At 41.2% G+C, this 26,431-nt stretch overlaps 1 protein-coding gene across 2 annotated transcripts in view; it reads left to right on the forward strand.

Moving 5' to 3' along the window:
* Positions 1–643: 643 nt before the first annotated feature.
* GK5 (glycerol kinase 5) overlaps positions 644–26,431 on the forward strand; it is a 78,553-nt gene continuing 52,765 nt past the window's right edge. Inside the window, exons 1-4 of one of the 2 annotated variants that reach the window (XM_049628726.1) lie at positions 644–890; positions 8,214–8,307; positions 10,908–10,983; positions 24,891–24,984. In XM_049628726.1, the coding sequence (XP_049484683.1) occupies positions 729–890; positions 8,214–8,307; positions 10,908–10,983; positions 24,891–24,984 (426 nt within the window). In that variant the 5' untranslated portion in view covers positions 644–728. The remainder of the gene's footprint in view (positions 891–8,213; positions 8,308–10,907; positions 10,984–24,890; positions 24,985–26,431) is intronic. The other variant, XM_049628727.1, reaches the window with a different exon arrangement.

Here is a 26,431-nt window from a genome sequence, read left to right on the forward strand (position 1 = left end):
AAGCAGGCATTAACACCTTCCTGCTCCCTACAGATCAGGACTGCACCTTTGGAGCTGGACCACCTTCTGCGAAGGCTGGTGAAAGGAAGCTACAGGAATCTCAAAATTTCCCTAGGCCTTTCTGCGACTTTCTGTCTTGTCTGAAAGACTGCTGGTGGTGGGGGGGGGGGGGGGGGGGGGGGAAAAGTGGCCCCCCTACGCTTTGTCCCTTCTTCCTTACCAGAGGGCTGGAGAAGGTCTTACTCCTCGTGTGTTATTTCATTTACAAGTATTTATCGATGTGTATTACACGCACAAACTTTACCAGGTTTTCTTGGGAGAGTGGTCTGCGGGAGGAGCTAGGCTCTGCTCATCAATATATACTTCAGAATGAATTTTTAACTTCTTTTCAGGTCACTTTATTTTTAAAAACTGTCATAAATTGTAACTTTGGTGAAAAGAAACGCGACGACCACCTCCCAAAACTCGCTCACCTCCGCGCAACCCTCAGGGCCTTCAGCGCCCAGCCCCCGCGCCGAAAGGATCTCTGCGCGGCAGTGATGTCACGGCGTCGGGGCGGGGCCGCGGCAGGGGCGGGGCTGCGGTAGGGGCGGGACGCTTCCCGGATCTCGCGGAGGGGCGGGCCGGGGGCGGTGGCCCGGCTGGGCGCGCTCGGCCCCTGAGGTGCGGGCCTTTATAAACGCGCCCGCTCGGTAGGCGGTTGTTGCGGAGAGGTTTGCGGGGTCGTGATGGTCGGGGTGCGTGCGGTTTCAGAGCAGAGGCGCCCGGAGCAGAGCGCGCCAGGCCTGCCTCGCGCAGGCTTCGTTCTGGGGCTGGACGTGGGCAGCTCGGTCATCCGCTGCCACGTCTATGACCACGCGGCGCTGATCCGCGGCTCCAGCGCACAGAAGGTGACGGGGGAGCGGGCGTCGGGGCCACGGGTTACGGTCGCGCAGAGCATGCGGGATCGAGTAGCGGGAGGCGAGCGGGTGGGGCCGCCTCATCAAGCTGCATGCAGCCACCTGCAGCACCGGCGGGCCCTTGGCCCTGAGCCGCGGACCGGGAGCGGGCAGATACCCGAATTTCCTCCCCGGACAGGGCTAACACTTGTGCGCCCTTCCTGTTCTGGCTGAGGGCTGGAGGGGCCGGGTTTGTGACCAGGTCGTTCGCTTGCTTCTATCACCTGCGGATTCGCCTTTCCAGCCTTTCCTGCGTGGGACTGCGGAGACTCGTAGGGCAGGGCCGGGCAGGGCACTCCGCGCGTATCCAACCAAAAGGTGCTTTGTGACTTGCTAGGTTTTTCCCAGTTCCTTAGGAGACCTCCAGTCCCGTCTTTATTTACATTTACATTTTTCAGATCTTAACAGAATTTATTGTCCATTCTTCATTTGTCTTCATTAACTGCTGTCAGAGTGCTGGTTGCTCACCTGAGGGACTGATTTTCATGGATATGGGAGGTATTGGATAAGTTTTGAAGGCTGCTGTCATTACTTTTATCTTTTCCATCTTTGGATTTTGCTTTGTTTTGTTTTGTTTTGTTTGTTTTAATATTTGAGAGAGAGAGAGAGAGATTGCACACACTAGGGAGGGACAGAGAGAGAGGAAGACACAGAATCCAGAGCAGGCGCCAGGCTCTGAGCCGTGAGCACCGAGCCCCACGCGGGGCTCGAACTCAGGAGCAGTGAGATCATGACCTGAGCCGAAGTCGGTCGCTTAACCAACTGAGCCACCCAGGGGCCCTATCTTTTCCATCTTTGAACATTGATAAAAATAGCTTTTTCTGATTTGAGAAACCTCCCAACTCCTTGTTGTTATTAGTAAAGCGACCAACAGATTGATGTTCTTCTGTTCTTATTTTAATGAAGTGTTAATTTCTACAAGTGCACCAAAAATAATGTTGATTGGATATGGTGTTTTTACCCTTCTTTCCAATATCACCATCTTTTTTGATTGCCGCGTTAGGAGCCATTAGTTACCTAAACCATTCCCATCAGCCCTTGGACTCTTGTTTTTGCTCAGTTCCCTCTCTTCTTCCCAACCCCTTAGCAGTGTTTTTCAACCATAGCACTTGCCAGGAGTATGTCTAGCCAAGTTACTGCTTTGAGAAAACGGGGGAATTTCATTCTGGTTTCAGGACCAGGACAGAGAGCTGGGAGCCCAGCCACTTGCTGGGCCCTTCTCTGGCTACCTGTGCAGAAACCTACACACACATCCCTCCTCCAACCTGAAAGAACACTGTCCTTCAGTGACTGCATGCGTCTTATCTTTTTATGAGTCTTTATCACAACACAGTGATACTTTTCACACAGTCTCCCTCATAATTCTAGACAGACAGTACTTTTGTTTTAGGCAGTCGTGGGGTTTTTGTTGTTGTTTGTATGTGTGTTTGTTTAAGGAATTGAAGTATTTGGAACCAAAGGGAGGCACAGATTGTCAGAAAATACAAAGTTTTGGTTGCTATTTTATTAGGGGCAAATGATTAACTTTTGAGAAATGAGGTAGGAATCTCAAAGTTGAATCAACATTGCTCTGAATAGCGGGAGCAAAGAATGTTTTGCTCACACTCTCTACTGTGATGTGTCTGGAAAGACATGTGAATTAATGAACATACAAAAAGTCCCTGCCCTAACGGATGAAGCACTTAGATTGAGGAGTTTTTAGCAATGCCTCTCCAACTGTAGTAGGAGTTTATAGCACTGCTTCTCAAAGTGTAGTCCCTGGGCATCTGGGGTAGAGATAAAGAAACTAAGATTTAGAAACTTGTGTAGCAGTTTGGTAGAGTAATTTTATGTCTGTTGACCTTAATACTGAAACACTTGGGATTTTCTTTTGTATGTAATTTTTTCCAAGAAAATTGTTTTATTTTAATTTTTTTATTTATTTTTAAGAGAAAGAATGCAAGCGGGGGTTGGGGGGTGGGCAAAGAGAAGGGGATGCAGGATCCAAAGCGGGCTCTGTGCTGACAGCAGAGCCCAATGCCAGGCTCAAACTCATAAACCGTGAGATCATGACCTGAGCTGAAGTCAGACACTTAACCGATTGAGCCACCCAGGAGCCCCTAGAAAATTGTTTTAATTGCGTCTTTTTGGTTTTTTTTAATGTTTATTTATTTTTGAGAGAGACGTTGCAAGCAGGGGAGGGGCAGAGGGAGAGGGAGACACAGAATCGGAAGCAGGCTCCAGGCTCTGAGCTGCCAGCACAGAGTCCGATGCGGGGCTTGAACTCAGAGTGTGAGATCATGACTTGAGGTGAAGTTGGAGGCTCAACTGACTGAGCCACGCAGGTGCCCCTAGAAAATTTTTTAATTGTGTCGTATTGTTGGTCCAGGGGCACCTGGGTGGCTCAGTCGGTTAGGCATCCCACTTTGGCTCAGGTCATGATCTTACCCTTCGTGCATTCAAGCCCCATCTCACACTCTGTGCTTACAGCGATGAGCCTAGAGCCTGATTGGGATTGTGTGTCTCCCTCTCTCTTTGCCCCTCCCCCTCTCGTGCTCTGTCTCTCAGAAATAAAAAAAATTAAAAAAAATTGTTGGTCCATGGTTCACCTGGATGGCTCAGTCACTTGAGTGTCAGACTCTTGATTTTGGGTCAGGTCATGATCTTGCAGTTTATGGGATTGGCCAGGGTCAGGCTGCAGGCTGTCAGCTTGGGATTCTCCCTTTCCCTCTCTCTTTGTCCCTCCCCCATGCATGCTTTCCCTCTCTCTCTCAAAATAAATAGTAAACATTAAAAAAAATTGTTGGTCCATAACAAATTAGAAAAGAACAATCAGCAATTGGTCGGTCACTTACTTCAGATAGCTGGAGTTCTTTGAGAAGAAGGATCTTTTTGGCCTACATTGCTACTTAGCACCTGGTTTATTACCTCATGGGTACAGAATAAATCACTGTATTGCATTTAATTAAAGTATTAAGAATTCAGTTTGCTTCATGAAACTTTGGTTTGGACACAGAACTTTTGTATATTTTCTCAGATGAAAATCACCTCTGCTAATATGATGGTAAGACTGCATAGTAGAAACCCAAAACCTCTTAGTATAGGATTCGATTGATGCTGCTGCATAAATAGCTTCAAAGAGAAAGAGAGAAAGAAAAAGTGAAGAGATCACCCTTTAGAGACAAGAACAAAATAGGCTGTGTTAGTTTTTTACATAAAATTGAAATCCCAAACATGAACCCTTATGTTAGGAGGCTAATACCAGGCCTCTCAGAAGACCAGTTTTATTTCTTGTGGCATTCATTTTTTAGCAGCAGAGATACGTTTTTAGGCTTTTAAAATAATTTGTACTTTTTATTTATCTTTATTTATGTATTTATTTATTTTAGAGAAAAGTACAAGCTGGGGAGAGGCAGGCATAGGGGGAGGCAGTGGGGAGAGAGAAAGAGAGAATCTTAAGCAGGCTCCCCACTGAGCACAGAGCCTGATTCAGCGCTCTATCTCACGACCCTGGGATCATGACCTGAGCTGAAATCAAGAGTTGGACACTCAACTGACTGAGCCACCCAAGCGCCCCTAATTTGTATTTTAAAAGCAAATCTTTCTATAGATTCTTGAATATTGGTGTTACAAAGTAAATCCACGTGTCAATATTTGATGTTTCTAATTTTAAAAATGGAGAAAGTTTATCATGTTCCCCATTGGAACATCATGCTATTGTGAGAAACCATGGAAAACAATAACATCTTGGTGGGAAGAACAGGATAGAAAGGCCACTTCAAAGAAAACGGTATGGCCTCTACTACTGTGTACCCTTCTGGACAGTCTTGAAAACTTCTGGTTGCTGTCTTTTTGTTTTGTTTGTAATCCACAAAACAGATCTTGTTAGCTTTGGTTATACTTTTGTCTAATCGGTGTGGTCTTCCTTCAGTACAAGAGATTTCTCTGTTGTGACATGTTTGGGGATAGTGAGATGTCTGGGCTGGTGGAGTGGGGGGAGTGACTGTGGAGTGCCACCATCAAGTCTGAAGGTTTGTAGACTTGAGGCAGTGATGTCCACTTTGAGTTTTTTTGGATGAGGAAGTGTTTGTTGCAGCTGAGCCATTTGTCTATGGTCATGAAAGCCTTGCCTAGAAAAAAGCAAATATTAGATAGAAAGGGAGTAGATTTTGTTAAATATGTCTCAGAACTCAGTGGATTCTTTTTTCATATCAGACCTTGTCACCCTCATGCTCCCCACATAGTCACTGTCTCCTCAGCATTCCTTTTTTTTTCTTTATTTTGGCCTTTTCTTACATGTTCGATCTTTGGTTGGCTATTTGTTCATATTTTCAGTACCACTCAGTAGTCTTACCCCACTTAGCTATATCTGGTATTTGCAGGGAAAGAACTCTTCTGGATCAGCCCCTCTGGAGAGTAAACCTTTTACCATCTGCTTGGTTAGGTAGGGGCAGTGATGGGGCTGGAGGAGGGGATTGGGGATCCTTATAAAGACTTTGAACCGATCTTGTGTGTTCAGCCTCATTTGGCATCCCAACCTTTGGAGGTACCTCTAATTTACCATGGAATCTCTGCCGGGGTTGAATAAAGATGCGGTGCAATCTGAGTAGGGAGTGAAGTATCATCTTTCTGCTCTCTTTAGCCATGTGCCACCCACACACTCACTGTTACCATTAACAACATTTGATAAAACCTAGGTCTGAGCCTGTTTGCTCTCTTCTCATTGTCCTTCTGCATTAACCTTTTGTCTTTTAATTGTAGAGAGAGAGGGCATGCAGGCAGGGGAGAGAGACAGAGATAGAGAGAGAGAGAGAGAAAATGAGAGAGTGAGAGAGAGAGAGAGAGAGAAAGAGACAAAATCTTAAGCAGGCTCCATGCTCAGCACGGACCCTGACTCAGGGATTGATCCCACAACCCAGGGATCATGACCTGAGTCGAAATGAAGAGTTGGACGCTCAACCAACTGAGCCACCCAGGCACCTCTTGAATATATAGATTTTAAATCTTTCACTGAACTTAGGAAATTTTCAGCACTGTTACTTCCCTGGAGTAATTTTTTTTTTTTTTTTCCGCTGAACTCTTTCTTTTCTTCTCTGGGGAGTCTGATGACATAAATACTAGACCTTTTGCTCTTGTCTCCTAGATCCCTGAGGCTTTATTTGATTTTTTCCCCAATATTTTTCCTTTCTTATATTTATGTCAGATAATTTCTATTGATCTATCTTGGTTTACTGCCATTCTTCTATTATCTTTATTTTACTATTGAGGCCATCCAGGATTTTTGTTTGTTTGTTTTTTGTTTTTTAGGGAGAGCATGAGTGGCTGAGGGGCAGAGGGACAGAGAGAGAGAGAATCTTAAGCAGGCTTCATGCTCAGTGCCGAGCCCAATGCGGTGCTCAATCCCAAGACCCTGGGATCATGACCTGAGCTGAAATCAAGAATTGGATGCTCAACTGAGTGAGCCACCCAGGCGCCCCCATTTTAATTATTATATTTTTCTTTTTTAAAATTGATTTTACCAGCTTTATTGAGGTATGATTGACAAGTAGAAGTTGTATATATATGTAAGGTGTACAACATGATGTTTTGGTATACATATACATTGTGAAATGATTACCACAATTAAGCTAATTAACATACCCAGTAACTCACATAATCACTATTTGTGCGTGTGTGTGTGTGTGTGTGTGTGTGTTGAGAACACCTCACAACAGTTCTCTTAGCAATTTCAAGTGCACAATACATTATTATTAACCATAGTTACCATGCTGTATGTTAGGGCTCTAGAACTTATTCATCTTATATCTGAAAGTTTGTACCCTTTGACCAGCATCTTTCCTTTTCCCCCATTTTCCTAATTATTGTATTTTTCAGTTCTAATATTTTTTTTGTCTTAACATTTCTTGGCTGAGACTTTTTATCTTGGCATTTGTTTCAAAATAATTTGCCCTTCTTTCTTGGAACATTTTTATAATCGCTGCTTTGAAGTCTTGATCTGATATTTGTCATCTTGGCGTTAGTATCTATTACCTTTTCCCATGTGAGGGTAGATTTTTCTGGTTCTTCACATACCTTATAATTTTCAGATTGTATCAAGGAATTTTGAATATTGTGTTATAAGAGTCTGGGTCTTGTGTAAATCTTATGATGAATGTTGATATTTTTCTTTTACCAGGCAATGAATGCAGTTCGGTTCAGGCTACCCTTCTGTGGACTTTGGTTTCACTGTTGGTTATTTCCAAAATCTTGGTGGTACTGTTTGCATCTGTCCTGTGCATTTGCCACCCAGTAGTCAGTCTGGCACCTGGGTAGTGGTCTCTCCCTTAGTTCTATTCTTAACATCTTTGCTATGCTGTTTAGGATTACATTCACACATGTGCAGCTTTGAGGTGAGCCTCGAGATTCATTCACAACTTTCTGGAGCAGCTTTCCCAAGCCCCTCCCTCTCTGAGATTTTCCTGGTACTTTTTGATTCCCTGAGCCTCCCCTTGTGGCTACTCTTGCCAGAACGCTAGAGCTTTCATTACCCTACTCTGCTGGCACTTCCTATGCCCACAGCTGGGGCTACGCATCAGGAAGCACAGAGAGAGAAAAAAAGCCATGAGGGTCTTGGGCCACAGCTCCTCTGATTGGAGAGGAAGTTTTACCTCCTTCAGTATTTTAGGTGCTTGTGATTACTGATGCAACCACTACTACAAGATAGCTTAGGTACAAACGTATGTGGGCAAAGTGGGGGAAAAAAGAAATATGGAGGACTTCTCCCATTCTCTCTGTTAGCCAAAACATGAGAGCTTCTCTTGGAGTTTCCACTGCGCCCTGGTACTCACTTCTGGTTTTGTGGACTGCCTTGAGTCCAGGCCAGGGAAGATCAGGAAATAAAACGGGAAACTTACCACCAGTTCAGTTGTGGAGTCCACAAATAGCTGCTCCATGCATTCAGTGGGAGAGACGGGGTGGAGTGTGCTTCCTTCATCATAGTCTGAACCAGAACCTGGTACTTGATTTGTTGATTTTTATATTTAAAAAGATATTTCTCTTGTTATAAAAATGGAACATCTCCATTCTGGAAAACTTGGAAAATAAAGATAAATTTGGAAAGTAAGGACAAAGAAAACTAAAATTTTCTATAAGTCATGAACAAAAGAAAACTTTTTATTTCCTATTTTGCATTTTAACAATAAAAATGAATTAGATAATAAAATCATGTTGTTAATCATTTTAACCAGTAATTTTAAGACCCAGATATTATTGACGTGCTCTAATGTTGTTTTTATTAAATTTCCTTTTTCTAAATAGGTACAAAGTCTTTATCCTCAAACTGGCTGGGTTGAAATTGATCCTGATGTTCTCTGGCTTCAGTTTCTTGCTGTAATAAAAGAGTCTGTTAAAGGTAATTAGATTTAGAAAAATAAAAATAATAAAGTATATTTTGTGTTAGTAAGAGTTTTCCTCAGTCTTTAGAATTTTGTGGGTTGCCTAAGCTATAATTATACAAATAGTATTTTACTGGGGTCACAATTTCCCAGTATTTTTCAGCTGACATTTGTGGTTTACCATTAACCACTTTGTCAAGGAAAGGTAATGGCAACTCTCTCCTCTGGCTTAAGTCTTTTTTCAACTGTAGTATAAAGGTTCACCTTCCTTCTTCATTCCTAGTTGTAGTTAGTGCTCATTTGATTTCGTGTTGTGTACAAAATACCAGAGGTTATTTATTAACAAAGTTATAACACACAGTTCCTGCTGTTAGAAATTTACACTTGAGATACCTTTATTGTTAGACAAGGGTTTTTTTTGTTTTTTAATTTTTTTTAAATGTTTACTTATTTTTGAGACAGAGAAAGACAGAGCATGAGCCGGAGAGGGGCAGAGAGAGAGAGGGAGACACAGAATCCAAAGCAGGCTCCAGGCTCTGAGCTGTCAGCACAGAGCCCAATGCCGGGCTTGAACTCACAAACTGTGAGATCATGACCTGAGCTGAAGTCAGACACTTAACCATCTGAGCCACCCAGCTGCCCCTGTTTTTGTTTTTCTGTGTGGCCTCTTGATGCAAAGTGCTGTCCTGGCCATAGCGACAGTCTGAAATCTTAGCTCTTTAAGAACATTTTCAATGCAACTTTCTTTAAGAACATGGCAAAAGATGACTTATAAATGTGAATTCCAAAAGATCTTTTACTTCACTTTTGTGATTCAATTGCTTCTCCTTCTTACCTTTTTTGGTTTGAAATATGTCAAACTTATTTTAAAAAGTTCCAGTAGTACATGGAATACCTGTATACCTTTTTCCCAGATTCAAACATGTTTAGTAGTGTTTACCATCCTTTGCAAACTCTTTTATTTGACCCATTTGAACATTGGCTGTGACATAATAACCTGTTCTCCCTAAATACTTGAACATTATCTCCAAAGAAAGGGGAATTCTCGGGATGCCTGGGTGGCTCAGTCGGTTGAGCGTCTGACTTCAGCTCAGGTCATGATCTCATAGCTCATGAGTTCCAGCCCCGCGTCAGGCTCTGTGCAGACAGCTCAGAGCCTGGAGCCTGCTTTGGATTCTGTGTCTCCCTCTCTCTCTGCCCCTCCACTGCTTGTGTTCTTTCTCTCTCCCTCTTTCTCAAAACAATAAACAAACGTTAAAAAATATTTTTTAAAAAAGAAAGGGGAATTCTCTTATATAACTACAGTGCACTTATCTTAGAGGAAATTTAACATTAATACAGTAATATTTTCTAATGCTTCATCTTCAATAGTCCTCTCTTATCTCAGTCATTAATAGCTTTTTTCCCATCCAGAATCCGGCCAAAGATGAGGCATTGCATGTAGCAGTCAGTCTGTCTAGTCTCTTTTAATCTAGAGCGTGTTCTTTATGACACTGACAATTTTCAAAAGTACAAACCAGTTTATTAGACAGTCCTACATTATGGGCTTGTCCTGATTTATTCCTCATGATTAGCTTCAGGTTAAATATTTTTGAGAGAAGTACTGTATGTGAGGTGATATGTCTTCCTCGGTACTCAAATTGAAGTTGTCCCTATTTTTCCTAGTGGAATAAATTGCTCTTTTAAAACAATATCATGAAAAATACTCAAGTAGCTGTATTTTAAGAAATATGAACCAAAAAAACCCATGTTTTATTTGCATTTAGCATTTGTTTGTATGGAAAATAAGATCTGAGCTTCAGTAATTATAATACTTTCCCTGGGGATTTTCCTTTACTGTCATCAACCAGCTTCTATTATGGTGTGTTGATCTTGAAAATAAGTTGTTTTACCGGCAAATAGGGGTTGATTCAGGAATAGCAGAATTGCAATTTGGGACAAGCAAGCTATGGCAAAAACCATAGGCTAGTCCAACAAACAAAAAAGAGGAATGTTATTTTGTTAAAAAGGAGAAAGAAGTTGGGAAGGTTTGTTTTGAACTGTGGTCCATTGGGAGACGAGCAAGAGTTTAGGGTGATGATGGTTTCTCATTGGCTTGGGTAGTAGATTTGTTATGGAAGATGCAGTGTACGTCTTTTCCTATCAGGACCTGTGATTGTCAATTCTTTTCTGCTGAGGATTCTTTTCGTGGGGTCTGTAATTGATAGGTCTTCCTGTAATTGACCCAGTGGTATGGCTGTGACTGCATTTTAGAGAGGTTTCCCTGTATTAATTTTCATAGGTTGATCATTGCTTGAATTAAGATCCATTCTTTTAGTATTACAAGAAGAAAATACAATCCAAGTAACCTTGAGTATTGTTTGTTTTTTTCCTAACATTTAAAGCAAAATCCCATTTTGCTATTATTCAAATATGACCTTTTTCCCTTTAAGTAAAAAATTACTACAAAATCATCTTAGTAATGCTTTCTTTATTAGCTCCTGTTATGTTACTAAATGCTAAACCCAGATGTTTTTCTTAAAGATTATATTGAATTTTCTATTTCCCATACTATAATATTATAAAGAAAACTTCACTGGCTTTTACCCCCATGTGTTTTACCTATCTTTATTTTTAGCTGCAGGAATAGAGATGAATCAAATTGTTGGTCTTGGCATTTCAACACAGAGAGCAACTTTTATTACATGGAACAAGTAAGTACGTTGTTTGATAAACATTCTGTTGCTGGGTTCATACCATAGTGAGTGTGCTGCTGTAAGACCTTTTTGAGGAGTTTTAAATTTATGAATTAAGAGTTTTGCTTGGTTAAGAGGGATGAAAGTGGGCCTGCTTTCTGGCATTTTAAAGTACACTCCCTGCATGTTGTTTGGGCTTGACTTCTATTAAATAATAACAATAAAAATATTATTACTGTCATTACAATTCTCCGTTCCTTTCTTTTGAGGTGAGTTAGTTTTTCAAATAAGCATGGATTGAAATCTTAAAAATTAGCTTATATCTAAAAAGATTCAGGACGGGGCGCCTGGGTGGCGCAGTCGGTTAAGCGTCCGACTTCAGCCAGGTCACGATCTCGCGGTCCGTGAGTTCGAGCCCCGTGTCAGGCTCTGGGCTGATGGCTTGGAGCCTGGAGCCTGTTTCTGATTCTGTGTCTCCCTCTCTCTCTGCCCCTCCCCCGTTCATGCTCTGTCTCCCTCTGTCCCAAAAATAAATTAAAAAAGTTAAAAAAAAATTTTTAAAAAGATTCAGGAGATTCTAACAAATTTCATAAACACAATTCTATAATTATGGTTTATATTTTCAGTCTGTTCCAAATTTGATATTTAAGTACCTACAACATATGAGGTATGTATAAACGTAATTATAATATCATAATGGCTACCATATAGTGAATACCTATGATATTTCAGGTTCTATTATCCTAACAAACATACTTATTAATTAGGTATTATGTAATATGTCTTTTTACAGAGAAAGAAACTGAGGCTTAGCGAAATAAGTAAGTGGTTCAAGGCCACTCAGTTAATAAATAGAGCCAAGATTCCAAATTATCTTTTTTGACCCCAAAACATATGCCCTTCCCACTACCTCTATATTACCTTCAACATGAGTTTCTTTAAAAACATTAACAACGGACACCTGGGTGGCTCAGTCGGTTGAGTGTCCGACTCTTGATTTCAGCTCGGGTTATGATCCCAGGGTTGTGGGATCGAGCCCCATGTCTCAACTCCATGCTGAGCGTGGGACCTTTTTGGAGTTGTGTCTCTCTCTCTCTCTCTCTCTCTCTCTCTCTCCCCTTGCCCCCTCTCCCACTCTCTCTCTCTGTCTCTCAAATAAAGAAAATTATAAAAAAAATTAAAATGATACCAGCAAAACTCTATAAAATGTTTCTTTGTTATAAAGCCCTAGACACCAAAGGGCATCTTGAGGGGCAGTGGGGAAGAAAAGTGGTAGATATAGGGGTAAGAATAAGTATAAGAAACATAATCAGGGTGAATTCACAAGGACTTGGCCTCTAATTCAGTACTGGGCAAGAGGAAGAAGTTTAAATTTACCAGTGATGTTTGGGAAGATAATGATTGAAATTATAGACAACATAAAAGGAGGAACCAGTTAGGTGGTGATGATGGTGGGTTGAAGGGAATGATAGATGATACTATCATCTTTAGATGATAAAGTGTTTGGTTTGGGACATGGGGATATGGAGATCCCCTAAAGGTGGTTAGAACATTTGTCTGGTTTATACTGAGGCATGGCTCATTTCCTCCAGATAGGTGCTCTTTCTTTGAGGGTATAATGCTTCTCAGATGGATGCCTGCGTCTACAGTCCCTCTGTGCCTTCCCCCAGCTCCCCACCCAGTGCATTGGGCACAGCGAGTCTTAAATAGGTAATACATGTGTCAGATAAAAGAGTAAAGGATTTAAAGTCATCTGTGTAGGTCAGGGTTTCTAAACAGTGGCACCGTTGACATTTTGGGCCAGATGATTCTTTGTTGTTGGGGCTATCCTGGGCATCGTAGGGTGTTTAGCAGCATCCCTGGCCTCTGCTTTCCAGGTACCAATAGCACCCTCCCCCCCTGGTTTTGGCAGCCAAAAACATCACCATCCATTGGCCAGTGTCCCCTGGGCGGTAGAATCACTCCCAGTTGAGAACTGTTGACATAGATAAAGTCCAGAAGAGTAGGTGTGTTCTCTGGTAGAGATTATATGGATAAAAGAAAAGAAGACTGAGGATTTAGACAGTGAGTATCCACCCTGCCCCCCAACTAATTGGGAGTCAGAAAGCAAAAAGCTAGCATGACAGGACAAACACATATCTGGGAAGTGGGTGGTATGGAAGTTGAGGCAGGAGAGTGTTCCTAGGGAAACAACTGATTGGAAGTGTCATGTTTTGTTGGATTTGGAGATTAGATCATTGGCCACATTGATTGTTTTCATCAGAACCTAGATTCCAGGTCATTCATGACAGGAAGGTCAAAATACTAGGATGCAAAGTTTTTGTGTGGCAGTAGGACCATACCTCACTTTTAGGAGAAATAGAAGGGTCAGATTCCAAGACCATCCAAGACCATTCACTTCCCTTATTGGTGTTGTTGTCATTTTGGCAGGATAGGCTTTCTTCCTCAGACAATTAATTTTGAGTTTTCTTCTTGGCTGTCCTTTTTTGAGATGTTCATATTCTTTCATCATGAGTTTTGGAAACTTTGCTTGTAGGAAATACTAGATATTCAACACACACACACACACACACACACACGCACACACACACAAAGCTTTGTGCTTCTTTTACCTTAAAATAATAGAGTCTTAAAATAGTGCTCCCTGGGCACCATGTGCCATGTAGCACATAATGCTGGCAGATCTACAAGCTCCCCAACAAAGAGCTGAGATACAGCACAGGAGTGAGTGGGCACAGCTCTGAGCTCATTTTCTAGAGAGAGATTGACAGGACCCTGGCACAATCTACTGTGCATTCCAGACCTGGCCAGCACCTCCTCCCAACTCACTCTTTCTTTCCCCTATGGTCACCGTCCATTTCTATCATCACGGCCATAGAAACATTGTTTTCCTGTTGTTGCTGTCAGTAAGCCTAAAACATTTAACTTTCTTTTTTTTTGTTTCCTCCTTTTCCCTCCTTGAGATGCTTGGTGTTTATTAACTTTTTACAGGCCTTGACTTTTCTTCATATTCTTCAGATTAAAGTATTTTTCAATGTATTTAGTCAGTGGTGTGTTTAGCCTGTATCTGACAATAGCTATAGTACATCTCCTCTATTTTGGTTGTTTTAAATTCGTTTGTTCTACAAAATCGGATCTGTTTTGTTCCTTCAATCCCTGTGTCTCTCAGGGAGGCTTCTGCCAGCTAACCTCAGATCAGGGTGTGTGCCAATTAGTAACACAAACTATGAGTCATGCAGGCAAACTGAGATTCACTCAGTAACTGTTTGAGGACTTACAGGGAGTAAGGCAGTGTGCTGGCTACAGAGCTGAATATGAAAATGAATAAGAAGACCAGCCCTCAAGAAATTGACAGTCTCATAATACAAGTATGTAAATGACTGTGTTCCCACAGCACCAAATATATCTTTTATTGTAGTACTTGATACTTGTGTTAATGGTTCTTTCCAATTACTTATGACAGAAATACATTAGGAACCATGGAATGGTACACTGTGTTAGAGAGGTTTAAGGCAACTCATTTACATATTGCTTGTCGTGTTTTTCCTCCATTTGTTTTTTTATTGTTGACATAGGTAAAACAAACCCACATCACTGCTAAGTGAATATTGGAATATGTGTTACTTCTTAAGATCAGTATTCTAGATTGTCTTCTACCATGCTATGAATTAATGATGCCTCGTTCTTCTTGTGGTCTTATCCCTTTGTTCTTCAGCTGTGCTAACATTTAACACACCATGCTTCATCCTGAGAACCTTCGAATGTGTAACACATTTTGTCAGCAATGTTCACTCTCCTCGTTTGCTCCTCCTCATCCTTCAGAGCTCAGTTCTGTTGTCATTTCTCAAAGAAGCCTTTCCTGACCTTTACACTAGGCAAGGTCTCCTGTTAAGGATACTCATGGCCTTCTGTATTTCTCCTCCATAGGACTTCGTCCTGTAGTAAGTAAGTGAGTAATTGAGTATTTGGTTTCCCTGGTAGAAAATATATTCATGTTTGTTTGCTTGTTTGCTTGTTTATTTTGACAGAGAGTGAGAGAGAGAGAGAGAGAGAGAGAGAGAGAAATGGGAGTGGAGGAGGGGCAGAGAGAGAGGGAGACAGAATCAAAAGCAGGCTCCGGTCTGTCAATGTAAAGCCTGACTCAGGGCTCAAGCTCATGAAACATGAGATTATAACCTGAGCCGAAGTCAGATGCTTAACTGACTGAGCCACCCAGGCACCCCGTGAATAGATGCTTTCTAAGTAAAAAGAGCAAATCAAGGGCATAAACAGGAGGCACAAGAGTATGGAGTGTCTGAAGAATCAAAGGTACTTTGGAATTCGGAGGGTGAAATAGGGAAGGCACCATACCCAAGGGTTCTGACTTCTTCCTGACTCTGATCTTCTCTCTGACTACCCTCTTCCTAGTCTGTGCTCCAGTCACACTAGCCTGCTCTCTGTTTCTTGAACATTCCCACTGGTTCCTACTTTTATTAGGAGCAGCTTTGCACTTGTTGCTCCCTCTATCTGGAACGCTCTTACCTGAGATCTTACCTCTTTCTCATCATTCCGACCTCACCATGGAGATCATTCTCCCAGGAGACCATCCCTGACCATTTTGTTTGCCCATCAATTTACCATTTGATTTTCTTGATATCACTTATCATTATCCAAAATTCTTATTTACTTATTTGAATATTTATTTATTACATATCTCCCATAGGTGTAAGAAGTTCCATGAGTGTTGGGATTTAAAAAAAATTTTTTTTTAATGTTTATTTATCTTAGAGAGAGACAGAGCACAAGCAGGGGAGGGGAGAGAGAGAGGGAGACACAGAATCCAAAGCAGGCTCCAGGCTCCGAGCTGTCAGCACAGAGCCTGACGCGGGGCTTGAACTTACGAGCTGTGAGATCATGACCTGAGCCGAAGTCGGACGCTCAACTGACAGAGCCACCCGGGCGCCCCCAGTGTTGGGATTTTTGTCTGCCCTATTCTCACTAGGTCCTTCACACTTAGAACAGTACCTTCACATAGTAGGCCTTCAAATGTTTGAGTGATTGAGTTGTACCTGGAGAGGAAGGCAAGGTCCCAGACCAGGAAAGGCCATTTGTTGTGGTAAAGAGTTTATCTCTTATAAGTAGTGGGAAATTATCAAAAGCTGTTAAGCAGAAGGGTAATATGACCAAATTTACATTTTAGAAAGAATATTCTTTAAAATTTTTTTCATGTTTATTTATTTATTTTTGAGACAGACAGAGCACAAGCAGGGGAGGGGCAAACAAAGAGAGAGAGAGAGCATCCCAAGCAAGCTCCTCACTGTCAGCACAGAGCCCGATGTGAGGCTCAAACCCATAAACCATGAGGTCATGACCTGAGCTGAAACCAAGTCAGATGCTTAACCGACTGAGCCACCGAGGTGCCCCTGGAAAGAATATTCTTGAATCAGGGTAGACCGTGGATTTGAGAGGAATGAGAGGAAGACGGGGAAGTGTCTTTGAAGACAATTGCTTATTCAAGTCTCTGCTCTTATACCTAAAAACACTCCCCACCCCCAGTTACTCTATTCTTTTACCATGCATTCTTTCATGGCATCATCCTTATATGAAATGATAGTTTTAATTACTCATTTGTTTCTCCCCTCCATTAAAATATAAACTCCAGGGATATAACAGAATCCCTGTGGACTTAGGATGATCTCCCCACTTCCCCCTAGTTTTTGGCTGAAGCAGCTAAAGGATACCATTAACCCAAGTGTGGCACACTAGAGAAAGAGGGGCAGCAGGTTTGGGGTGGATGTGTTGCATTTGAGGTGGCATGGAGCAATTCTAGGAGATAAGTAGAAGGTAGCTATTTGTGAGGGGATGGAAATTATGTGAGAAGCTGGCCCTAGAGTTGTAGATGGGTGAGTAGTCCTGTGCTGACAGCATTCATGAGTGTGGGTCAGATTTCTTTACAGACAACAGTTAGTTAAAAAGAGAAGGGGACCAAGCATATAACCCTCAGCAGATACCAGCCATTTAACTGGCAGTCAAAGGAAGAAATATTTACAGAGGAAACCAGAGAACATATACTTAGAGAGGTAGGAGGAGAAACAGCACAGTGATATCATGGAAGCTTAGGAAAGTGACAGTTATTTTTTTTAATTTAAATGTTTGTTTATTTTTGAGAGAGAGCGAGTGCTACAGCAGGGGAGGGACAGAGAGAGGGGGAGACAGGATCTGAAGTGGGTTCTGTGCTGACAGCAGAGAGCCCAAAGTGGGGTTCAGATTTGAACCATGAGATCATAACCTGAGCCAAAGTTGGACGCTTAAGCGACTGAGCCACCCTGGCACTCCAGGAAAGTGAGTTTTAGGTAGGATGAAGTGATGGTCCGGAATCAGTATTGCAGAATGGTCAAGTCAAATAGAAATGAGCCTGTAAATCTGGAAATAAGGAAGACAGTGGTTATCACAGTGAATATACTTTTCATGAATGATGAGAAATCTGAATTGTACTTGTATCACATTTGGTTGAGGTAATGAGAGGTTATGAGGAAACATTGAAGGCTTTGTTAGGTTGTATTCCGTACATACGGATCGGTACCAGTTCACAAGGTTCTGGCATTTAAAGCAGACACAGGAGGGTCACCTGGGTTGCTTAGTTGGTTAAACCTCTGACTCCGGATTTCAGCTCAGGTCATGATCTCACGGTTTTCTGGGTTCGAGCCCTGCATCTGACTCTGAGCTGGCAGTGCAGAGCCTGCTTGGGATTCTCTCTTTCCCCTCCCCCACTTGTGCGCTCTCTCTCTCTCTCTCTCTCTCGCTCTCTCTCTCTCAAAATAAATAAACTAAAAAAGAACTTAAAAAATTTTTAAAAACAAAGAAAGCAGACACAGAAGAAAGCTGGAATGATCCCAGGTTAGGTATTGGGAAGATAGATGGTTAACTTGAAAGGTAAGGGGTAAAAAGAACCTCATGAGTAGGAACCGGTGAGGATTGGTCAAAGCAACCATTGAGCTGGAAAGAGAGGTTGTAGTAAACTGCTTCAAAACTCTAGAACCTAATTAGGCCTTCTAACAACTAGGGGAGTGCTGGATGAAAGTAGCGGCAACTACTCTCAGGTAAGAGGGTGTGTGCAAACTGACCACTGTCTTTTACTCCTCAGTGCTTCTGTGGGTATGGGAAAAGCAGCTCCCATTACTGGAGTGAGTGGCTGCTACTAGGACAAGCAGTAGGGACACTGTCCTACGAAAATTTGGATGTTTATGCTTTGGTTTATGCTTTGGTGGTGCCCCACGGGACAGGCACAGCTGCTTACCTAGGTTCCAGCCCTCTCAGCTGCAGTGGCTTTCTTAACCAGTGTCTGTTGGGAGATTTAATGGTTTTTTTCTGGAGCCAGACATTTAAGAAAATCTTTGTCAGCTCACTGACACAGAGAGAACAGAAGTCACAGAAACTTCAGTGACTACACACAACAAGGAATACACACTTTGCAATAATAGTTTGGAAAAGTCACACACTGACAACTCCAACCCTCAAGGAAGAAAAATCAGCAATCCCTGAGGAGGGGGTAAACCAGATTTCTAGAGTTATCACATTTATTTTCAAAGGAATACGTTTTACGCATCTCACTGACTGAAGGAATTAGTCACACCCTAAGGAATGTTTGATGAATTAATCTGTTAAAGACTAAAATTAAACATTAAGATATAAAATTACACATAATAAATAGTATAATTTAAAACTGTACAATTCAGGACTCATGACATTTCCTTATAACCACTTTCAACTCCATAATGACTCTGTCTTTCCTGTAAATAGCACCTCTCAGTACTCAGTCTTACAAGTTATTAAAGCAAGGCGCATTTTTATATATTAAACTAACAAAATAACAGTCTGGGTGAGATTATGGCAGGAGTGTTTCACTCATACATTGCTCTCATATTTTTTAATATATTTATTTTCATATAAAATTAATGTCTCCAAATAGTTATCAAGTACAACCAATGCTCCAGACGCTCCCTGAAGCACCATCTGGTACAGGCACCCTAGCTGAGAAGGCATTGGAAGTGGTATTATAATCAATATGCAGTATTGACTATAACATCAACTGTTGCAGGTTTGGCCACATATGGGGAGTTGGAAAGTCTTCTTACCCTTGGACTCAGTAATCTCACACTTAGGAATGAGGGAGATTTGGGGGAAATAACCCAACAGAAGCAACAACAGCTCATCAAAATTTGACCTCGGGAAATAGGGTCACTGCGAATGTAATTAGTTAAATTAGGATGAGACCATAATGCAGTAGGGTGGATTTCTAGTTCAGTGTGACTAGTGTCCTCATACAAAGACAGCCACATGAAGACAGACATATGGAGAATTTCATGTGAAGGAGAAGGGTTGGAGTGATGCAGCAATGAGCCAAGAAATGCCAGAGATTGCTACAGACTGCCAGCACAAGGCAAGGAAGGACTCCATTATAGATTTTAGAGGGAGTGTGGCCCTGGCAGCATTATGATTCTGGACGTCTAGCCTCCAAACTGAGACAATAAATTGCTTTTGTCTTAAGCTGTTATGGCAGCCTAAGGAATCAAATACAATGGTCAACTGATTTTTGACGACACCAACCAGGCAATGTGGAAAAACGTGTCTTCAACAAAGTTGAGAAAACTGGATTTTCATTTGCAAAAGTATGAATGTGGACCCTTGCCACATACTATATATAAAAATTAACTCACAAAATGGATCAAAGACTCAATTTAAAGGATAAAACTTTGTAGTTTTAAAGAAAACATAGAGGAAGATTTTCATGACCATGAGTCTAGCATCGACTTCTTAAATGGCACCAAAAGCACAGTTAATAAAACAAAAAAATAGATAAATTGGACTTCATCAATATCAAAAACTTTTATGCATCAGAGAACACTATTAAAATATTTTCATATTTTTGACAACTAATTTTTCTTTAATTTTCTTAACTGTTGGAAGTCTCTGAAGTATAAAAATTGCCCCAAATTTAATAATAAATAATAAAAAATAAAGCCATGTTGAAATTATTTTGACATAATGTACAATTTGCATTTTAAAAATATGTCTTTGGGGCACCTGGGTTAAGCATCTGACTTTTTTTTTAACTTTATTTTTTATTTTTTAAAATTTAATTCAAATTAGTTAGTATATAGTGAAGCAATGATTTCAGTACATTCCTTAATGCCCCTTACCCATTTAGCCCATCCCCCCTCCCACAACCCCTCCAGCAACCCTCAGTTTGTTCTCCATATTTATCAGTCTTTTGTTTTGCCCCCCTCCTTTATATTATTTTTGTTTCCCTTCCCTTATGTTCATCTGTTTTGTCTCTTAAAGTCCTCATATGAGTGAAGTCATATGATTTTTGTCTCTCTCTGACTAATTTCACTTAGCATAATACCCTCCAGTTCCATCCACGTAGTTGTAAATGGCAAGATTTCATTCTTTTTGATTGCCGAGTAATACTCCATTGTGTGTGTGTGTGTGTGTGTGTGTGTGTGTGTGTGTGTGTGTATACACACACACCACATTTTCTTTATCCATTCATCCACCGACGGACATTTGGGCTCTTTCCATACTTTGGCTGTTGTTGATAGTGCTGCTATAAACATGGGGGTGCATGTGTCCCTTTGAAACAGCACACCTGTATCCCTTGGATAAATGCCTAGTAGTGCAATTGCTGGGTCGTAGGGTGGTCCTATTCTTAGTTTTCTGAGGAACCTCCATACTGTTTTCCAGAGTGGCTGTACCAGCTTGCATTCCCACCAACAATGCAAAAGAGATCCTCTTTCTCTGCATCCTCACCAATATCTGTTGTTGCCTGAGTTGTTAATGTTAGCCATTCTGACAGGTGTGAGGTGGTATCTCATTGTGGTTTTGATATGTATTTCCCTGATGATGAGTGATGTTGAACATTTTTTCATGTGTCAGTTGGCCATCTGGATATTTTCTTTGGAGAAGTGTCTATTCATGTCTTTTGCCCCTTTCTTCACTGGATTATTTGTGTTTTGGGTGTTGAGTTTGATAAATTCTTTATAAATTTTGGATACTAACCCTTTATCTGATATGTCACTTGTAAATATCTTCTCCCATTCTGTCAGTTGCCTTTTAGTTTTTCTGATTGTTTCCTTTGCTGTGCAGAAGCTTTTTATTTTGATGAGGTCCCAGTAGTTCATTTTTGGTTTTGTTTCCCTTGCCTCTGGAGATGTGTTGAGTAAGAAGTTGCTGTGGCCAAGATCAAAGAGGTTTTTGCCTGCTTTCTCCTCGAGGATTTTGATGGCTTCCTGTCTTACATTGAGGTCTTTCATCCACTTTGAGTTTATTTTTGTGTATGGTGTAAAAAAGTGGTCCAGGATCATTCTTCGGCATGTTACTGTCCAGTTTTCCTGGCACCACTTGCTGAAGAGACTGTCTTTATTCCATTGGATATTCTTTCCTGCTTTGTCAAAGATTAGTTGGCCATACATTTGTGGGTCCATTTCTGGGTTCTCTATTCTATTCCATTGATCTGAGTGTCTGTTCTTGTGCCAGTACCATACTGTCTTGATGATTACAGCTTTGTAGTATAACTTGAAGTCTGGGATTGTGAAGCATCTGACTCTTTTTTTTTTTTCAATATATGAAATTTATTGTCAAATTGGTTTCCATACAACACCCAGTGCTCATCCCAAAAGGTGCCCTCCTCAATACCCATCACCCACCCTCCCCTCCCTCCCACCCCCCATCAACCCTCAGTTTGTTCTCAGTTTTTAACAGTCTCTTATGCTTTGGGTCTCTCCCACTCTAACCTCTTTTTTTTTTTTTTTCCTTCCGCTCCTCCATGGGTTTCTGTTAAGTTTCTCAGGATCCACATAAGAGTGAAACCATATGGTATCTGTCTTTCTCTGTATGGCTTATTTCACTTAGCATCACACTCTCCAGTTCCATCCACGTTGCTACAAAGGGCCATATTTCGTTCTTTCTCATTGCCACGTAGTACTCCATTGTGTATATAAACCACAATTTCTTTATCCATTCATCAGTGGATGGACATTTAGGCTCTTTCCATAATTTGGCTATTGTTGAGAGTGCTGCTATAAACATTGGGGTACAAGTACCCCTATGCATCAGTACTCCTGTATCCCTTGGGTAAATTCCTAGCAGTGCTATTGCTGGGTCATAGGGTAGGTCTATTTTTAATTTTTTGAGGAACCTCCACACTGCTTTCCAGAGTGGCTGCACCAATTTGCATTCCCACCAACAGTGCAAGAGGGTTCCCGTTTCTCCACGCATCTGACTCTTGATCTCAGCTCAGGTCTTGATCTCAGGGTTGCGAGGCTGAGATAAAAAAATACATATGTATGTCTAGGAAAATTTAGTCATTGATATCTTAAATGTGCAGTTAGATTTCTGGAAACTGACTACGGCCTATAATGTGGAAGGTGTGCATCTTGGTGTGCATCTTGGTGTGTTTGCTTTGTAATTTCATCTAAGATGGAGGACTACAGTAGGAAAATCATGTCTCTGATTTGTGCTAATGATAATGGTGGCTGTTTGGATCACTGGAGGAAAAAGAAGTAACGTGTTCATGAATGTAGGTGAATGCTATGATTCTCATTAGTAGAAGTGAAAAATGAGGGGCGCCTGGGTGGCTCAGTCGGTTGGGCGGCCGACTTCGGCTCAGGTTATGATCTTGCGGTCCGAGAGTTCGAGCCCCGCGTCGGGCTCTGTGCTGACAGCTCAGAGCCTGGAGCCTGTTTCAGATTCTGTGTCTCCCTCTCTCTGACCCTCCCCCGTTCATTCTCTGTCTCAAAAATAAACGTTAAAAGAAAAAAAAAAAAGAAGTGAAAAATGAAAGGGAAGGACACTATTAAGAGAGTGAAAAGAAAACTCACAAAATGGTAGAAAATATTTTTTTGCAAATCATGTAGTTGATAAAGAATTAATATTTAGAATATATAAAGAACTATTACAACTCAACACCAAAAAAAACCCCAAATAAAGCAATACATAAATGGACAAAGGACTTGAATAATATACAGATAGTCAATAAGCACATGAAAAGATGTACAATATCATTAGTCCTTGGGGAAACACGTATCAACTACAATGAGATACCACTTCACACCCATCAGGATGGCTATAATTAAAAAAATGGAAAACAACAAGTGTTGGTGAGGGTGTGGAAAAACTGGAACTCTTGTATACTGGTGGCAGGGATGTAAATGGTGCAGCACTGTGTGAAAAAGTTTGGCAGTTCTTCAAAAACTAGACTTACCAGATGACCCAGCAATTCTGTTCGTAGGTATATGCCCAAAGGAATTGAAACAGGGACTCAAACAGGTACTTGCATAGCAGTGTTTATAGCAGCATTATTCACAAAGGCAAGGGGGTAGAAACAACCCAAATGTTGGGAAATAAGGGTGATGGTAATATATAACATTGTGAAATGTACTTGATGCCACTGAACCGCACATTTAAACATGCTTAAAGTGGCAAATTTATGTTATATATATCTTACCACAATTTTTTTTTTTAATTTTTTTTTCAACGTTTTTAATTTATTTTTGGGACAGAGAGAGACAGAGCATGAACGGGGGAGGGGCAGAGAGAGAGGGAGACACAGAATCGGAAACAGGCTCCAGGCTCCGAGCCATCAGCCCAGAGCCTGACACGGGGCTCGAACTCACGGACCGCGAGATTGTGACCTGGCTGAAGTCGGACACTTAACCGACTGCGCCACCCAGGCGCCCCTCTTACCACAATTTTTAAAAAGAGAGAGAATCACGGGGTAGAGAGTATGCTAGATCATGGGATGCAGGAAAGGACGGAAGCCTGAGAGGTTGGTAGGAAGACACGTGTTTGAGGGATTAATGGTTACAGTGAGTTTGAAGGGAAGGTATTTTTTTTCTTAAGTTTGTTTATTTACTTTGAGAGAGACAGAAACAGTGGGATTGGGGGAGGGAGAGAGAGAATCCCAAGCAGGCTCCGCACTGTCAGTGCAGAGCTGGGCATGAACCCATGAAGCTGTGAGATCATGACCTGAGCTGAAACCAAGAGTTGGACGTTTAACTGACTGAGCCACCTGGCGCCCCTGAAGGGAAGGTATTTACAGAGTAAGATTGAGAGAACTGAAATAATAGCTAGATGTGTTGACTAATATATTGGAATGTTAAAATTTCGGGTGTAGAATGTTTCCAGGTAATAAAGTTGAGGATGTGCCCATGGGTGTGGACTGCTTAAGAAGTGTGGGAAATGACAGTCTAGGGAATTGAATGTGGTCAAACTCACACAGAGGGGCACCTGGAATAGGGTAGACAGCAAGCCTGAGTTGTATGTCAAAGATTAGTAGATGTCAGTGGTTGAATTTGCAGGAGCCAAAAAGGAAAATGACTTATTTCTATGATATTTCTTAGTTCTGTACTTTTATTGTAGTGTTGACCCAGAGTTTGTTGAACTTCTTCTAATTGGACAAATTTTGATAAGCTTAGTAGGTTGCAGAGGATAAGCCAGTCCCAAAGGTGAGAGGTATAGAAATAGGGTCAGGCAATATTTCAGCTCTTCTGTGTAGCCACAGATGTTTTTATCTGATTGTGTGTTTCAAGTAAAATGAAGGGAGGAAGCATTGGCTTCTTGCTTTTTAAAGTGTATAAGCAAGTCTTTAAAGGCCTTCTTATTAGATGTGTTTTGTTTTAGACGTGTGCACGTTGTACTGCTTCAAAAAGAATATCTTTTTTGATAGAGTTTGATCTAGAATTTCATTTTATTTATCACATTATAATTGTTACAAAATGTGTTCAGTTTATAAAATGAAAAAATCTTTCGGCAAGCCCCATCTAATTAAATTATACTTTGATATTCCAGTGTTGCCTCTAATTTTGTTTTCTCTTGTGCCAGATCTTTTATTTACTATAGTCTCTGATTTATATTGAGTCTCAAAATACTGTTTTTATCATTCTTAGGAAAACGGGAAATCATTTTCACAACTTCATTAGTTGGCAAGACCTAAGAGCTATTGAGCTGGTAAAATCTTGGAATAATTCATTCCTAATGAAGGTAATCTTTTTCTTATCTTCTGTGGTTTAGATATTACTGTCTTCCCTGTAAATGTCCCTTACCTGTATAATCTCCTACCTGTGCTGTTTTAGAATGTTGAGAAGAGAATACACATATGCACACTCCTCACATCAGGGAAATTTCATAATTGTCACCCAAAAGCATATGTGGTAGACTAAAGTACTTAACAACTACACTTCAGGAAGCCCTGAGAAGGTTTAGGATGGACCTCAGCGTCTCATGTGAGTGAGAATTCATGTTACCATTCTTGGAGAAGTGGACAAAATGCAGACCATGTCCAGAAAAAATAGAGAAATGTCCAAATTTCATAATCTTTTGTTAAAAGTGGAGAATGGATATCAAGACGCATAACTGGCTGACAGTCACAAGCTCTTCATCTGATGCTTACCACATCATGGTAGCAAATGACAATGGTTGTGACTATGACAGTGACAATAGTGGTGGTGGCAGCATAAGTGTGGGGTTACTGAGTCAGAGGGTAAGACAGTTTTCCAAATGTGGCCAGACCTGCAATATGTGATGTTATAATTAATATTGCATGCTGCAATTTTAAATATTCTAATGCCACACAGCTAAATGCCTTTTCAACTCAGGTGCCTCTACAGAATGATGCTTCAGAGAGTATCTGGAGCATTGATTTGACTCAATAACTATTTGGAGACACTAATTTTATATGGAAACAAACATGAATATATTATAGAATATGACAGCAATGCATGAGTGAAAGAAACACTTTTGCCATAATGTCACCCACATTGGTTTTTCTTTTGTTAGTTTAATATATGAGGATGCAGGGGCGCCTGGGTGGCTCAGTCGGTTGAGTGTCCGACTTCAGCTCAGGTCACGATCTCACGGTCTGCGAGTTCGAGCCCCGCGTCGGGCTCTGTGCTGACAGCTCAGAGCCTGGAGCCTGTTTCAGATTCTGTGTCTCCCTCTCTCTCTGACCCTCCCCCGTTCATGCTCTGTCTCTCTCTGGCTCAAAAATAAATAAACGTTAAAAAAAAAAAATTTAATATATGAAGATGTACCTTGCTTTAATAACTTGTAAGGCTGAGTACTGAGAGATGCTGTGTACAGGAAAGAGTGATTAAGGAGTTGAAAATGATTATAAGAAAATGTCATGAACATTGAATGGTATAATTTAAAATTAGACAATTTATAGGGATGCCTGGGTGGCTCAGTCAGTTAAGCATCCGACTCTTGATTTCAGCTCAGGTCATGATCTCACAGTTTGTGAGTTCGAGCCCCACATGGGGCTCCATGCTGATAGTGCAGAGCCTGCTTGGGATTCTCTTTCTCCTTCTCTCTCTGCCCCTCCCTCACTCACTCTCTGTCTCTCTCAAAAATAAACAAACATTAAAAAATAATAATAAAAACAAAACTGACTTCATACACAAAACTCTGCATTTAAAGGACTTCATCTACT

This window comes from Panthera uncia, chromosome C2 (assembly GCF_023721935.1).
Source record: "Panthera uncia isolate 11264 chromosome C2, Puncia_PCG_1.0, whole genome shotgun sequence".
In the NCBI taxonomy this organism is placed as follows: Eukaryota; Metazoa; Chordata; class Mammalia; order Carnivora; family Felidae; genus Panthera; species Panthera uncia.